Raw genomic sequence first — 14,127 nt, 5'->3', positions numbered from 1 at the left:
TTCTGTAAGAAACGTAACAGGATTATGTTCTTGACAAGTTGAAGGTGTACAAAAACCTACGTACCTAATCTTCTACTCTTTTTAATATGGCCCTGAATATTTTGTAATTTCCTTTATCAAACCATATAACATTGGAAAAATTAGTTTAGTGAATTGAAAGGTCATTCATGGAAAAAAATAAAATATTTCATTGTAGAGAGGATTATACCATTTATGTATAAATTGTATCATCTAACCAACATACTCATATTTAGCTGCACAGTATCTCACAAATTATCATCCTTTCAATAAAAAACTGAAATGTTAGTTCCATAATGTTTATTCCCTGAAATTTACAATATGCCACCAGTTCAACACTACTTCACCAGTGGATATATGTACAGATGAAATGAGCAATACAAATCTCAGTGAGTTTGACAAACCCATCTCCAATGTGGTAATTAAAGATATCATAAATTCATTATTTTAGTTTTCACTCATTACAGATTTTTCTACTAAACAATCTACTCTTATCAACAGAATACCAGAGGCACAATAATCCTACAAGTCAATGTATGCTTTTTTTCTTTTAAATATATCAAAGATGAGAAACATGAAGAGAGCTCGCAGTTAAAACCTACTTATCTGAACCTGAAGTTTAAACACTGTTAACCTGGCTAAAATTTATGTAATTTGGTCCAAATATGCTTACCCTTTCAATCTCTTCACCAGAAGAAATATTCAAAATCTTTAATCCTTAAACATTTCAAAACATTTTGATAAAGTATTTTCAAAGACACTACACACTTTTCTACATGGTCATTTACTATGTGAAAGGACTCAAAAGTAAGTCTTAACACATATCCTTTCAAAAAGACTGAAATGTAAAAACAGCTGCGCAATATCTTGGGTATTGATATTTTCATTTAAAATGCTTAAAACAGAATTGAGGCATTTTATGTACGACTAACATAACATGCACATACAGAACTTCTGCTGCTACTATAACTGCTAGATCACCTAAGTCACCTAAGTCTTACACATTTGGCACATAACTATATCTCTTGGCAGTCAAAGTTGGAAAATCATTTGGTCCTATTGTTGGAGATGGTCTACAGCAAAACTGCTAATTCAACTTTCAGCGCTTACAAGATTCCTGCTTTAAACTTTTTCTTTGCCAAATGGCTCTAAGTTAAACTCACATCATGATACAAAATATCAATTTGCTGGAAAGCCTCAAACGCAAAAGAAAGCCTAGCTGAAAAGCTACATCAACTTTCAATATATCATATACTGTATTTGGACTTTAAGCAAGCAATCATTATTTTTAATATTTCATTAACATTTATACTATATGGTAACATTCAAAGTATCAAAATTACTGATAATATTTTTCTTATTATCCAAGAAATTAGAAAAGTTTGATCTTGGTTCCTTTTAAAATCATTATTACTACATAACTATTGTACTTTCATTTTCCTTGAGAAAGGAGCTTTGTAACAATGTGAAACTTGATTACACCTAGCAGTATCCACTGATTGTCTTGCTACATTAGTCAGAAACCTGGTAGATCATCCAAAATACAAGTGGATTCATGCTGCAAGCCAAGCCATCATGAGTGAAATGCTTCTTGAACAAGTGATAGCTACCCTACTTCCACAGAAGAATCATACTATTATATCATTGTGTGGGTAAACTGTTCAGCTAGCTCTCTAATCTAGGAGTCTCAATTCACTATCATATAAAAAAACTCTTACAGAAAAAAATTAACATGGATAATGTCATGTCATTTGGTTCATGAAATTCAGGATCAAATTACAATCCCACTAATCTGACTCCAAGTAATATGATGATGTGATACTCACATGAGCCCTTCATTCATGAAATAAACGCTTGTTAAGTGAGCATTAAAAACCTCAATATTTCTTTACGAGTCAAAATTTTCCTTTCATGAGCATTATTAAGCTTAAAACCCCAAACTGGCACAGGGAAAGGATACCTGAAACATCACCAAAGAATAATGGTTTTCTGTCAAGACTGTCTAAGGTACCAATTCACATAATACTAACTAACCTTTCAAGTACATCACATTTAAACAAAAGAGAATCTTTTAGGACCTGCAGAGCCTCATTTATATATTATGGGGGCAGTATAAACCAGAGAAAAAGCAATCTCACTTCAATTTGGTTGTTTCCTGTCCTTTTGGGAACATCACAGTTATGTCAATGCTGAAAAAGTCACTGAGCAAAGACAGATATGTGAGGCTTATAAGTTCTCACTAATACCACAAAATGAAAAACTAGATAACAATAAAATATCAAAAAGTGAATTCTCGTAAACCTGTGGATTTCCATTAACAGTACACATTTGGTCGAACTCCCATGATGGATTCTTTGTGGTCTGCAGGTACTAAGAGTAAAGTTGAAATTGCAAGCCTACCACAAGTGAGTATCGGGGACTTGTAACTGATGGTATGGATTAAAGAGTCCTGCCACACATGAAAATTTCCTGTCACTAACAACAGAAAATTTGTATTCTTTTTGTGAAGTCTGTCATTATAGAATATCTTCCATAACTTAAGTTCATTTATATCTGTAATGAAAAATTATCATGAAAAAAAAAATGTGATACTGAGCAAAGGAAGAAATCAACACACTTGTTGCCAAAAGCAGTGATATTCATTTAAAAGTACAATATGGGATTAGACTATTGCCTCATTTCAAGTTGCACTTTTTCTTAATTATACATTCCTAAGACCTGAATATTAATTAGTTTAAAAATAAACAATCTATTATACATTCCTAAGACCTGAATATTAATTAGTTTAAAAATAAACAATCTAAGAACCAACAGACAATATCATGTTAGCAAATTACTAGATGCAATAAAGCTGATAAAACAGGTTTCAAGAAATTTGACATTTAATACTTGTACTATTTTCTAAGCATATCTGGTAATTCTAAACTTCAGCCAGTTTGTATTACAGTAAACTTCGAATCCTACCTAGATACAAAAGCTATTTACAGCTCTAGTTTATGCCTGCATATCAACTGATTAACAGCAATCAACCTACATTGAGATATGAAATCAAAATGTAAAATGGACACTTCTCAAGTTTTTTTTTCTTTAATCTACTCACGAAGTAAGCTTTAATAATTCATTTACAAAACGCATCACTCAGGACTCATGCCAGCAGTATCTGTGACAAACATATGTGTAGAGTAGCTACCAACAGCTGTACTATAAGAAATTCCCTTTAATTCTACTATGAAAATAGAATTCACTTTCAAGTTTACTTAAAAAAATAATCAGTCTGAGAACTAATAGAAGTCTCCTTTACTTCAATCATACAGGGGATCAGATAATTGGAAACTGATAATAACACCTTTTCATGGAAAAGGGCAAATTAAAGCTCCTCTGAGTTTATTTCCCCATTTTAAGCAACAGTCTTCATTGATCTGGAAAAAAAGGGTGGCTGAATTATGATTAACTCATATATTCTATCAATTATCATTAACCTGTTCCCAAAGTCTTTTACACCATTCATACACATCCTCAGCTCACATCTAGGGAGTTAAGTTAAACAAAAACATCCATGCTATTTGTGTGTGTGTGTGTGTGTGTGTGTGTGTGTGTGTGTGTGGGATGTACAAAAGATATAAAAGGTTGTATGTACCAGATACACTTCACAGATTTATACTTAGGTTAGTGGGGCTTGAACAACCAGGGTATATGAAGTGGCCAGAGGTAACCACTGAATGGTATGCAAGGCTTGGCTGGGGTGGGGTCTCTGGTTTTGGTGCATCATACATGACAGCTTGAGATTAGATAGAAGCTAACGAAACCAATCTTTGTCTATTCTTTACACCACTTAAAAGATTATATAGCAAGCTCATTAAAATTCAACCAGAATAATTTTTGTCTTCAATTCCCACAAAATGCTTAAAAAGGAAAATAATAACCTATATAGATTGTTTGCCTCCATGAACTGCAATGTAAGTCTGAATGATTTTTCCTAAAATGTTCATATCAGGTCAGATACTGGTGCTCTAAATTAGTGCAATTACACATCCCTGTGAGCATGCCCATCTCATACAGAACCAGTGACATACAGAAGTTCCAGTGGCACTTGAAGTTATGAGTATGCCAAAAGAGATCTGAGTAACTAGTTTCCAACTTTGGCCTTACCTCAAGGGAATTACAAGTCCAATATCATCCTCCAAAATTTCAGGTAAGATGGGGAACTGTACTCAACTGCTGCTGATGTTCCAAAAAGTACCTCCTAATCTTAAGGTGATCAGGCTGCAGACCATCCCCACTAGAATACATCAAATCAACAGTGAAGATGTATGATTTCCAGGTAAATAAAAATGCATTCTTAATTACATTAAAGTTTGACTTTCAAAACTAGCCTAAACTAACCAAAACTTAACTTGTTCTTTGTATCCCTAGAAAGATGACCCACAAATTATTGCCTAAATGTGGTTTATCATTTATCAACTAAGCATTAATATCAGAATTTGTAATATTTATCTCTAAACTAGAAAAGTATAATATTTTCAAAACCCTTCACCTTAAAATTAGTAAATATGTTGGTAAATTTCTTGAACTGGGGTGCCTTTCATCCAGTGAGATATAAGATGGTATGCTATGGCTCCTGGAGGAGGAATAAAGAGTTCCCCCGATGGATTCCCACGCAGTCTCAAATGAGGATTTGCAGTGATTCTATCAAGGGCCATGCTAACTTCTTCTCGTGAGAACCACCGAGCATCTTGCAGCTCATTCTGATCTAAAGAAAGCTGAAGTAGAATAGGAAATGAGTTATGTCTTATTCCAAATGACACCATCTATATCCAATATTTCATCAGTCTCCATTCAACACTGTATATATCCCCTGCAGAAACCAATCCAGCCACTTTCTTTTGGATACAGAAGTGGTTCATAGTCAAGATGAAAAAGAATCAAATATAAATCATTATTGAACACAGAAATAAAATAAATAAAACTGGAAAGAAAGGCAAAGGTTCTGGAAGCACTGAAGAATAAGTGGAAACAAAGAATGTTTACTGGGAGGGCAAATATGGGTGGACTGGATGACAAAGTAGCCCCAACAATAATATATGGATGCAAGGCATGAGCTATGGATAAGGCTGTGCAGAAGAGGGTTGATGTGTTGGAAATCAAATGTTTGAGGACAATTTATGTGGTGTGAAGTGGTTTGATTGAACAAGTAATGTAAGGAAAAGATTGATGTGGTAATAAAAAGTGTGGTAGGGAGAGCTGAAGGGGTAAGATGAAATGGTTTGGACATGTGTAGAGAATGAGTGAGAGAAGATTGACTACCTATCTAGCTATATCTCTGATGACTGTTCCCAACTGGGACTCCATTGAGGGGTTGGCCATGACAACAGTGTGTTCATAACTAGTTAACTCCAGTGAAGCTTCTCAGCCTTTGATGCCTTTAAATAGTGGATAATGGATGTCTATCAGCTAATACTAGATGCTACCTACTATTGTGGCTAAAGTAATGCGTATAAAAAACCAACCTCTTGTTTTTCTGCAGTGGCGAAACATCCAGCCATGAGAGACCCTGGAAATGGCCAGTGCTGAGAGGCAACATACCTCACAGATGACACCTCTATTCCTACTTCTTCAGCCACCTCCCTATGCACAGTATCTTCTAAACTCTCACCTGAAAATGTCACTTTTTGTTGACAACATAACATATATCCTGTAGTAGCATTTGCCAAATGACTGAACACATATAGTCATTTAATGTTAGGTGAACATGATTAACATGACCACACACAACCAGAAGACATAATATGAAATTAAGCAAGAAACTTCCTAAAAAAACTAATTTCAGATTACCTAATTCTACATAACAATGAACATTAAGTAGCTCTAATTTCATTGAAATGTCCTTTTAAAGTGGCTTCACAACAGAAATACATTTAATATATTTACAGTCTATGTGGTCATGCAACAATGATAATGAAAAATTTCAACAGCCTAACTCAAGTACAAACTAGCTATTATCCTGAATCATGGAATACATGGGCTAAGATAACAGTGCACAAGAAAGCGATGAGAGAATCCGAAAACAATCAGTTTCTTATCTTTATCTGATAAGAGCTGTTTCTGTTCTCTACAGTTAAAGTGTCTAAACTGACAAATACAAATTACAGCTTGATAAAGAGGTGTTAGTTGAAAAAACATACCAACATCTGAGAAGCCAGCAATACAGGAGTACATGCCCGGAGGGTGGCGTGGCTGACGTACAAGAACGATATTTTGGTGATCAGGGTCAGTAACAAGTACGATGCCAACTGGAATGGCACTTGGGTAGTGGGTCATGTTACAGTTTTTGCATTTGCGAGAATAACCTGACAACAAACAAAAATAAGCAAAATAAAGTTCGGTAATCATTCTCTTACCTATATCCAAAATATTTTTATGATAAAATCTTGACTTACCAACAACAGATATTTCGAAAACCCAAAATAAAAAATAACTTTACCTTAAACTAGCATTTCTATATTTGTAATAATCCTGCTATTTACTTCAGTCTATCAGAAGAAAATTATATATAAGGAAAGACTTATGCATAATTTGTCTTAAACATGCTTAAGTGAAGACAGGATAAACTATAATCAAGATTCTTATAGCATACAAAATACAGTTGATGTCTGGGAAAAAAAAAGTAGGGGCACACAGAAAGTATGATTATAAGAGAAAACAATACAGAAAATAGAAAATAGGAAATGTAAAAAATGCATGAGTATCCAGATCACTGATGCCTGTTCCCTTCAGGAACTCCCATCAAGAAGTCTCCACTTATCCATGTCCATAAATGTCTCCCTTGCATACACCATTCCAAGCATTCTTCCACCATTTCTCTCCCTCCAGTGCTCTTTCACTCTTTCTTTTCACACCACAGGAGAATTTCCACTTAAACCAACCCCCTTAATTGAGCTGTCATACACTCACCTTGTAAACTCCCCTTCTTGTTCATTCTCACTTTCAGCAAACAACTCAGTATCATCTGCAAACAGGATTGTCACTAGCTACTGTTCCTCGCTGCCAAAGTCCATTTATGCATTGCCTTTCCCAAATTTTGCTTTCCTAGCTCTCATTACTCCATCCATACATATGAAAAGCAAGTTAGAAGCTGTACACAAGTACTTCCAAAATAACAGTTTAGGAGATGAATGGAACAAGCTGTAAGGAAGGAGTGAAAACAAATATAAAAAAGTTTAAGAGCATGTCTAAGAGATGGAGCACCAAGAGTGTAAAAATCTCTCCTTGTACTGGACAAACAAGTAACAAAAAGATACACACAAAACCACAAATGCACTGCCTCACAATTCTACCATTACAGCAGCTAAGAAACACCTTTTTTTCAACTCTCAAAAGGAAGCTTCAGTCATACTTAAATCATATGGAAGAAATAAAAAATTCATGGGGAATTTGAGGTATACAAAAACTAGAAAAAAAAAAAAGTTACTTGAGGCCTGACTATCCAGCCTGGAACTTGAACCAACAACTACTGATGCAAATCTAGTGTCCTTATCAGATATGTAATCATCTCAAAAGGAAAAGCATCGTTAGTTTCCAAACAACACACTGAGCTGAGGATACATTTAAATATTCTGAAATTGTACAAACTTGACCAGTTCTACTGCTGGAAATGGAACACCAGATTATGGATAAGGTTAGAGAATTGAAGCAATGAATACATTTACATTATGGATAGATGTCAGTCACTATGTCATGCTCTGATGAGGATGCAATATTCCATTCCAAATAAATTACTCAGAAGTCAGCAAGAGCAGATTTCTCTAAGAGTATGGAATAACCAATAATGAATTCACAATAAAAACTGGATTTACTAACCTGCAGCATTTCTCTCAGTTGGAGCACCACACTTTCCACAGAATGCATTATTTCTATTCCACATGAGAACACAATTTGCCCGGGAGAGTGTGTGTGCATCTCGCCAGCTTACCATAAAAAGAGCAAGCCTCAAGTCACTGAACACAGCACCTGTTGAACTCTCCAGTTTCTCTTGTACTGCTGTTGGTAGTGCTCCAACCTGTGGAAAATATACAGTTCAGTTTAAGGCACTGAGCTTGATCGATCTTGTAAGTAGCACATCCATTATTCTCTAAAACTTTTCCTGTCAGAACAGTATGGTTCAGTTAAAGCCTCTTACACATTATGCAATCTATGCAGGTTATGCCCTAAAGTAATAAGATTCTGTTAAGACCACTGAACTCACCAGTACTGGGCCATGTCTTTACAAAACTTAAACTTAAAGTATGAGTCAGTGAAAGATGTCTACTCAATATAAATGTCAATGCAGCATCTCTAAAGTTAAATTCCTCCTTCATAGTCTAAAACCACAACACTTTTCCCAAGAAGTCTATCAAAATAAGGCTTGATAATAAGCTGAAGGTAATCACTTGGATTAACACAATAATGAGGCACAGGCTGAAAGCCTAAAATACATGTTATATGGAAAGACCTCCACCAAGAGATCATATATCTTATTTATTATACTTTGTCGCTGTCTCCCATGTTAGTGAGGTAGCACAAGGAAACAGACGAAAGAATGGCCAAACCCACCCACATACACATGTATATACATACACATCCACACACGCACACATACATACCTATACATTTCAACATATACATATATACACATACACAGACATATACATATATACACATGTACATAATTCATACTTGCTGCCTTTATTCATTCCCATTGCCATCCCGCCAAACATGAAATGACAACCCCCTCTCCCCGCATGCGCACAAGATAGCGCTGGGAAAGACAACAAAGGCCACATTCGTTCACACTCAGTCTCTAGCTGTCCTGTATAATGCACTGAAACCACAGCTCCATTTCCAAATCCACAAAACTTTCCGTGGTTTACCCCAGACACTTCACATGCCCTGGTTCAATCCGCCGACAGCACATCGACCCCAGTTTACCACATCATTCCAATTCACTCTATTCCTTGCATGCCTTTCACCCTCCTGCATGCTCAGGCCCCAATCACTCAAAATCTTTTTCACTTCCATCCTTCCACCTCCAATTTGGTCTCCCACTTCTCCTCATTCCCCCCAACCTCTGACACATATATCCTCTTTGTCAGTTCCTCACTCATTCTCTCCATGTGACCAAACCATTTCAAAACACCCTCTTCTGCTCTCTCAACCATACTTTTTATTACCACACACCTCTCTTACCCTTTCATTACTTACTCGATCAAACCACCTCAGACCACATATTGTCCTCAAACATCTCATGTCCAACAAATCCGCCCTCCTCCACACAACTCTATCTATAGCCCACGCCTCGCAACCACATAACATTGTTGGAACCACTATTCCTTCAAACATACCCATTTTTGCTTTCCGAGATAACGTTCTCGCCTTCCACACATTTTTCAATGCTCCCAGAACTTTCGCCCCCTCCCCCACCCTGTGACTCACTTCCACTTCCATGGTTCCTTCCACAGCCAAATCCACTCCCAGATATCTAAAGCACTTCACTTCCTTCAGAAATTAGGCTTACAGAACTGTACATCCTGTTTTAACGTAACTGGTAAAACATTCTTTTGAAAAACTAACAATTCAATGATGACAATGTAGTACAGGCTGTAAAATATATTTTGCAACAGTAGGTACTAAATATCTGGTATTTTTTTTCCTAGCTGGTCTACTATTCCTCTAGAGTAATGCAAGAAGGTTTATGATGAATTTGAAAAGTGTCGAATGCAAAGTATCCACCCTCTGAGTTTTTACATTACAGAACATCTCAATTCTATCTAGTTGTCTATATAATTCATGTATTTCCACAGATTAAGAGCAGGATGGTGCAAGCAGTGGTTGCTTACGTCTACTTACCTTAGTGTCTTGCATGTTAAAAACAATACTCACTCTTCCATAACTTTGATCACATTACTAATATAAATCTTCATAAATCACTGAGGTTTAAAGTAGAATAATGCTTTTAATAATCATTATGCTTTTAAGACACCCAAAGATATGCTTACATATATATCTTTTTTAAACATGCTCACCATTTCCCGCATGAACAAGGAAGTGACAGGAACAGATGACAGAGCCATAGAGGGAAAATTCCTTGCTTGGCTTTTTGCTCTGTTCCTTCTTATGGGAAGTAATAGAGAAAGGGAAGATTTTCAGCCACCTGCTCTTGCCCCTCTTAGTAGCCTTCTACAATACACAGGGAATACATAGGCAGTAGTCTTTCTCTCCTCCTCAGAAGCAACAGAGAAGAGGGCCAAGTAAGGATTTTTGGTGGGGAAGAGAGAGAGAGAGAGAGAGAGAGAGAGAGAGAGAGAGAGAGAGAGAGAGAGAGAGAGAGAGAGAGAGAGAGAGAATCTGCAGCAGGGGTGTGTGATGTCTCCAGGGTTTTTTAATTTGCTCATGGATGGGGTGGTTAGGAAGGGAAATGCAAAGGTTTTGAAAAGAGGGGCGAGCAAGCAGTCTGTTTGGAATGAGAGGGCCTAGGAAATAAGCCAGTTGCTGTTCGCCAATGATACAACACTGGAGGCTGATTCAAGTGAGAAACAGCAGAAGCTGGTGACTGACTTTGGTAAAGTGTGTGAAAGGAGAAAGTTGAGAATAAATGTGAATAAGAACAAAGTCATTTGCTTCAGCAGGGTTCAGGGACAAGTTAATTGGGACATGAGTTTGAATGGAGAAAATTTGGAAGAAGTTAAGTGTCTTAGATATCTGAGAGTGGACTTAGCAGCGAGCGAAACCATGGAAGCAGAAGTGAGTCGCAGGGTAGGGGGGTCTGGGAGCAATGAAGAACGTTTGAAGGAATAGTTGTTCCAACAATAATATTTGGATGTGGGGCATAGGCTATAAATATTGTTGTACAGAGGAGGGTGGATGTGTTAGAAATGAAATGTTTGAGGACAATATGTGGTGTGAGGTGGTTTGATTAAGTAATGAAAGGGTAAGAGAGATGTGAGGAAATAAAAAGAGTGGTTGAGAGAGCAGAAGAGGGTGTGTTGAAATGGTTTGGACATGTGGAGAAAATGAGTGAAGGAATACGTGGGAAAGGTTTGTGGGACCTGGATGTGCATAGGGAGCTGTTGCTTCAGTGCATTACACATGACAGCTTGAGACTGAATGTGAATAAATGGGGCCTTTTTTTTCTGTATTCCTGGCGCTGCCTCACTGAAGCAGGGGATAACAATGCTGTTTTCCTGTTGGGTAGGGAAGCAACAGGAATGGATGAAGGCAAGCAAGTATATGTACATGTGTATGTATGTAATGTCTGTGTATGTGTGTGTATATGTGCGTATTGGGCATTTATGTACATGTACGTGTATATGAGTGGATAGGCCATTCTCTCTTCATCTATTTCCTGGTGCTACCTAGCTGACAAAGGAAACAGCGATTATGTATAATATATATATATCCGCTTATTCATCATATCTAATCGCTGTTACCCATGTCAGCGAGGGAGTGCCAGGAAATAGATGAAGAATGGACCATCCACTCATATACACATAAACGCCATTTTTTTTTCATACTATTCGTCATTTCCCGCTTTAGCGAGGTAGCGCTAAGAACAGAGGACTGGGCCTTAGAGGGAATATCCTCACCTGGCCCCCTTCTCTGTTCCTTCTTTTGGAAGAAGAAGAAGAAAAAAAAAAAAAAAAAAAAACGAGAGGGGAGGATTTCCAGCAACCCGCTCACTCCCCTTTTAGTCGCCTTCTACGACACGCAGGGAATACGTGGGAAGTATTCTTTCTCCCCTATACTTCCCACGTATTCCCTGCGTATCATAGAAGACAACTAAAAGGGGAGGGAGCGGGTACATATTCATACTTGCCTACTTTTATCTATTCCTGGCACCACCCTGCCCCACAGGAAACAGCATTGCTATCGCATGCTTCAGCAAGGTAATGCGAGGAAAAACAGACAAAAAAGGCCACATTCGGTCACACTCAGTCTCTAGCTGTCATGTTTAATGCACCCAAACCCCAACATCCAGGCCCCACAGACCTTTCCATGGTTTACCCCAGATGCTTCACATGCCCAGGTTTAGTCAATTTACAGCATGTTGACCTCAGTATACCACATCGTTTCAATTCACTCTATTCCTTGCAAGCCTCTCATCCTCCTGTATGTTCAGGCTCCGAACACTCCAAATCTTTTTCACTCCCTTCTGCTTCCAAAATCTACTACTATCCTGATAGTGTTAACAAAGCAAAAGAAATTTTACCTGTACACTGTACCTTGGTGTCCCATCCTCTGCCATATCTAACAGCACACTGGAGTTGAGAACTTGAGGGTAATACTCGGTCACTTCTGGAATAATGAATCACTTTTTCATTTGATAATATATTGCATAAATTTACACAACCTGTCATTACTATTCTCTTGGTCTCTGCAATATGTTTCTGCCCTAAATTGGAATAATGTCTTAAAAGCACATACATGATGAAAATGTTGATTTGAATGAGTAATCTATAGGATAAAAGTCATAAAAAGCAGCTTTTTCAGTTCTAAACCTGAATAACTCTTGTAAACAGTGATGATGCTAAAATATATCAAAATAATACACAAAGTTCAATTTTTTTCCATTTAAAAGGAGTGTTAAGAATCTATGTCAAATAAACACTTAAGTTTACAATACCAAGAGAGCATTAAGTAAGAAACAGAAAGTGTCAGTGCTATTCTTGTTTATCACTTTGGTAAGCCACAATTACACAAAACTTCATTTCATAAATATACTAGGAGTTGTATCTCAATATTGCAGATAAGAAGATACTACACAGCCCTTTCACAATATGTCTTCTGTCTTGCATAAAATTCACGGTACAGTTGACATAACACTCATTCCATGTACATGTGCACTAAACACTTCCTCATACTCTTTCTTCAATTGACTCCCAAGTATTGTCTAGTGGTGAAAAGATATGGACCCAGAACCCTCCAGTTCTGGCCCTCATGTTCACTTCTGACAATAAAATGGTGAACTCCAACAGCAGCAGCATTAGCTTGAGCCATATCTCTGACTCTTGCAATAGGCCTGCATTTTTTCCATTTACTTAAATGTTTCTAGCCTTTACGTTAATCATATCTATGTGAACATGATGTAGTTACCACTTCTAATTTCTAACTCCTTTACAAGATCCAACTCATCATTTTACTCCCAAGTCTCTTGCCAATAAATTTCAACTGTAATATTTTCCCCTGACAAGTGGAATACATGCACTCTGTACAAATAATCAACTGTCCCATTATATTCCTAATAAATCTCTTATCAATAAATTTCATCAGTGATATTATCCCTTAACAAGTGGAATAACAGCATTTTGCAACAAATGAATGATACAAACTTTAAAGATCTTTAATCTCCTAACTCTGATGCCATCTGGCTAAAAAGTGGAGTTTTACCCTTCAAGTGACTTTCACTTTTCCTATGGGTTACATAGTTCCATTAGCAAAACTGTTTAAATCTTTAATTATCTTAATGCCTATAAGAGGATAAAAATTTAATGGTTTTAAAATAAATGGAATAAAGCATCAAAGAACATCTTTCTAATCAAATGAGTGTACAAAAGAAACTTACCTGAATAAGTTAGCCAAACGAGGGCATCTTTAGTGCTGGCTTTGCTCACTCGAAGGAGAGGTTTGCTTTGACTATACATCAGGAACTTTCCACTAGGTAAATGAGACAGACAAACTGTATCATATTCCTTTAGTTGCTGTAAAAGTAATCAATGATCAAGGCCATGTTTTCAAATCTAAAACGGGTAGTACATCACTAGTAGCAGAAGTAGTATTTCATTATCATTATCATTGAACACTATGTACTCCTCCATGGACTCATAGCAGAGGTTTGCTTTGACTATACATCAAGAACTTTCCATAAGTAAATGAGACAGACGTGTTTTTCAAATTTAAAACAGATATCATTCGTAGAAGTAGTAGTATTTCATTATCATTATAAAACACTATGCATTCCTTCTCAGGGGCTTACAATTCAACATAGCAGTACAATAAGTAGCAAGGAATGGTCGGACTTTTTTGGAATGAAGTTCTTCAATGAGACTGTACTATGACGATAAAGCATCACCTAAAGTG

The 14,127-nt window shown here is 36.8% G+C and overlaps 1 protein-coding gene across 6 annotated transcripts in view; it reads right to left on the bottom strand.

The window, feature by feature from the left end:
• Positions 1-305: 305 nt before the first annotated feature.
• Positions 306-14,127, bottom strand: part of LOC139760360 (NAD(P)H pyrophosphatase NUDT13, mitochondrial-like) — a 45,479-nt gene continuing 31,657 nt past the window's right edge. For 4 of the 6 annotated variants that reach the window (XR_011715326.1, XR_011715323.1, XR_011715325.1 and 1 more), the window contains exons 2-9: positions 13,613-13,748; positions 12,260-12,345; positions 7,876-8,074; positions 6,201-6,365; positions 5,526-5,671; positions 4,553-4,778; positions 2,788-4,297; positions 306-2,736 (exon numbers count right to left, since the gene is read on the bottom strand). Coding sequence is in view for 1 of the 6 variants with exons in the window: in XM_071683428.1 (XP_071539529.1) it covers positions 4,560-4,778; positions 5,526-5,671; positions 6,201-6,365; positions 7,876-8,074; positions 12,260-12,345; positions 13,613-13,748 (951 nt within the window). In the remaining 5 variants the exon portion in view is untranslated. Of the gene's footprint in view, positions 4,298-4,552; positions 4,779-5,525; positions 5,672-6,200; positions 6,366-7,875; positions 8,075-12,259; positions 12,346-13,612; positions 13,749-14,127 lie in introns of all 6 variants that reach the window. The other 2 variants (XR_011715324.1, XM_071683428.1) reach the window with 2 other exon arrangements.

Source organism: Panulirus ornatus, chromosome 36 (assembly GCF_036320965.1).
Source record: "Panulirus ornatus isolate Po-2019 chromosome 36, ASM3632096v1, whole genome shotgun sequence".
Taxonomy (NCBI): Eukaryota; Metazoa; Arthropoda; class Malacostraca; order Decapoda; family Palinuridae; genus Panulirus; species Panulirus ornatus.
Note: the sequence above shows the minus strand (reverse complement) of the source record. Positions and strands in the feature narration are given on the sequence as shown.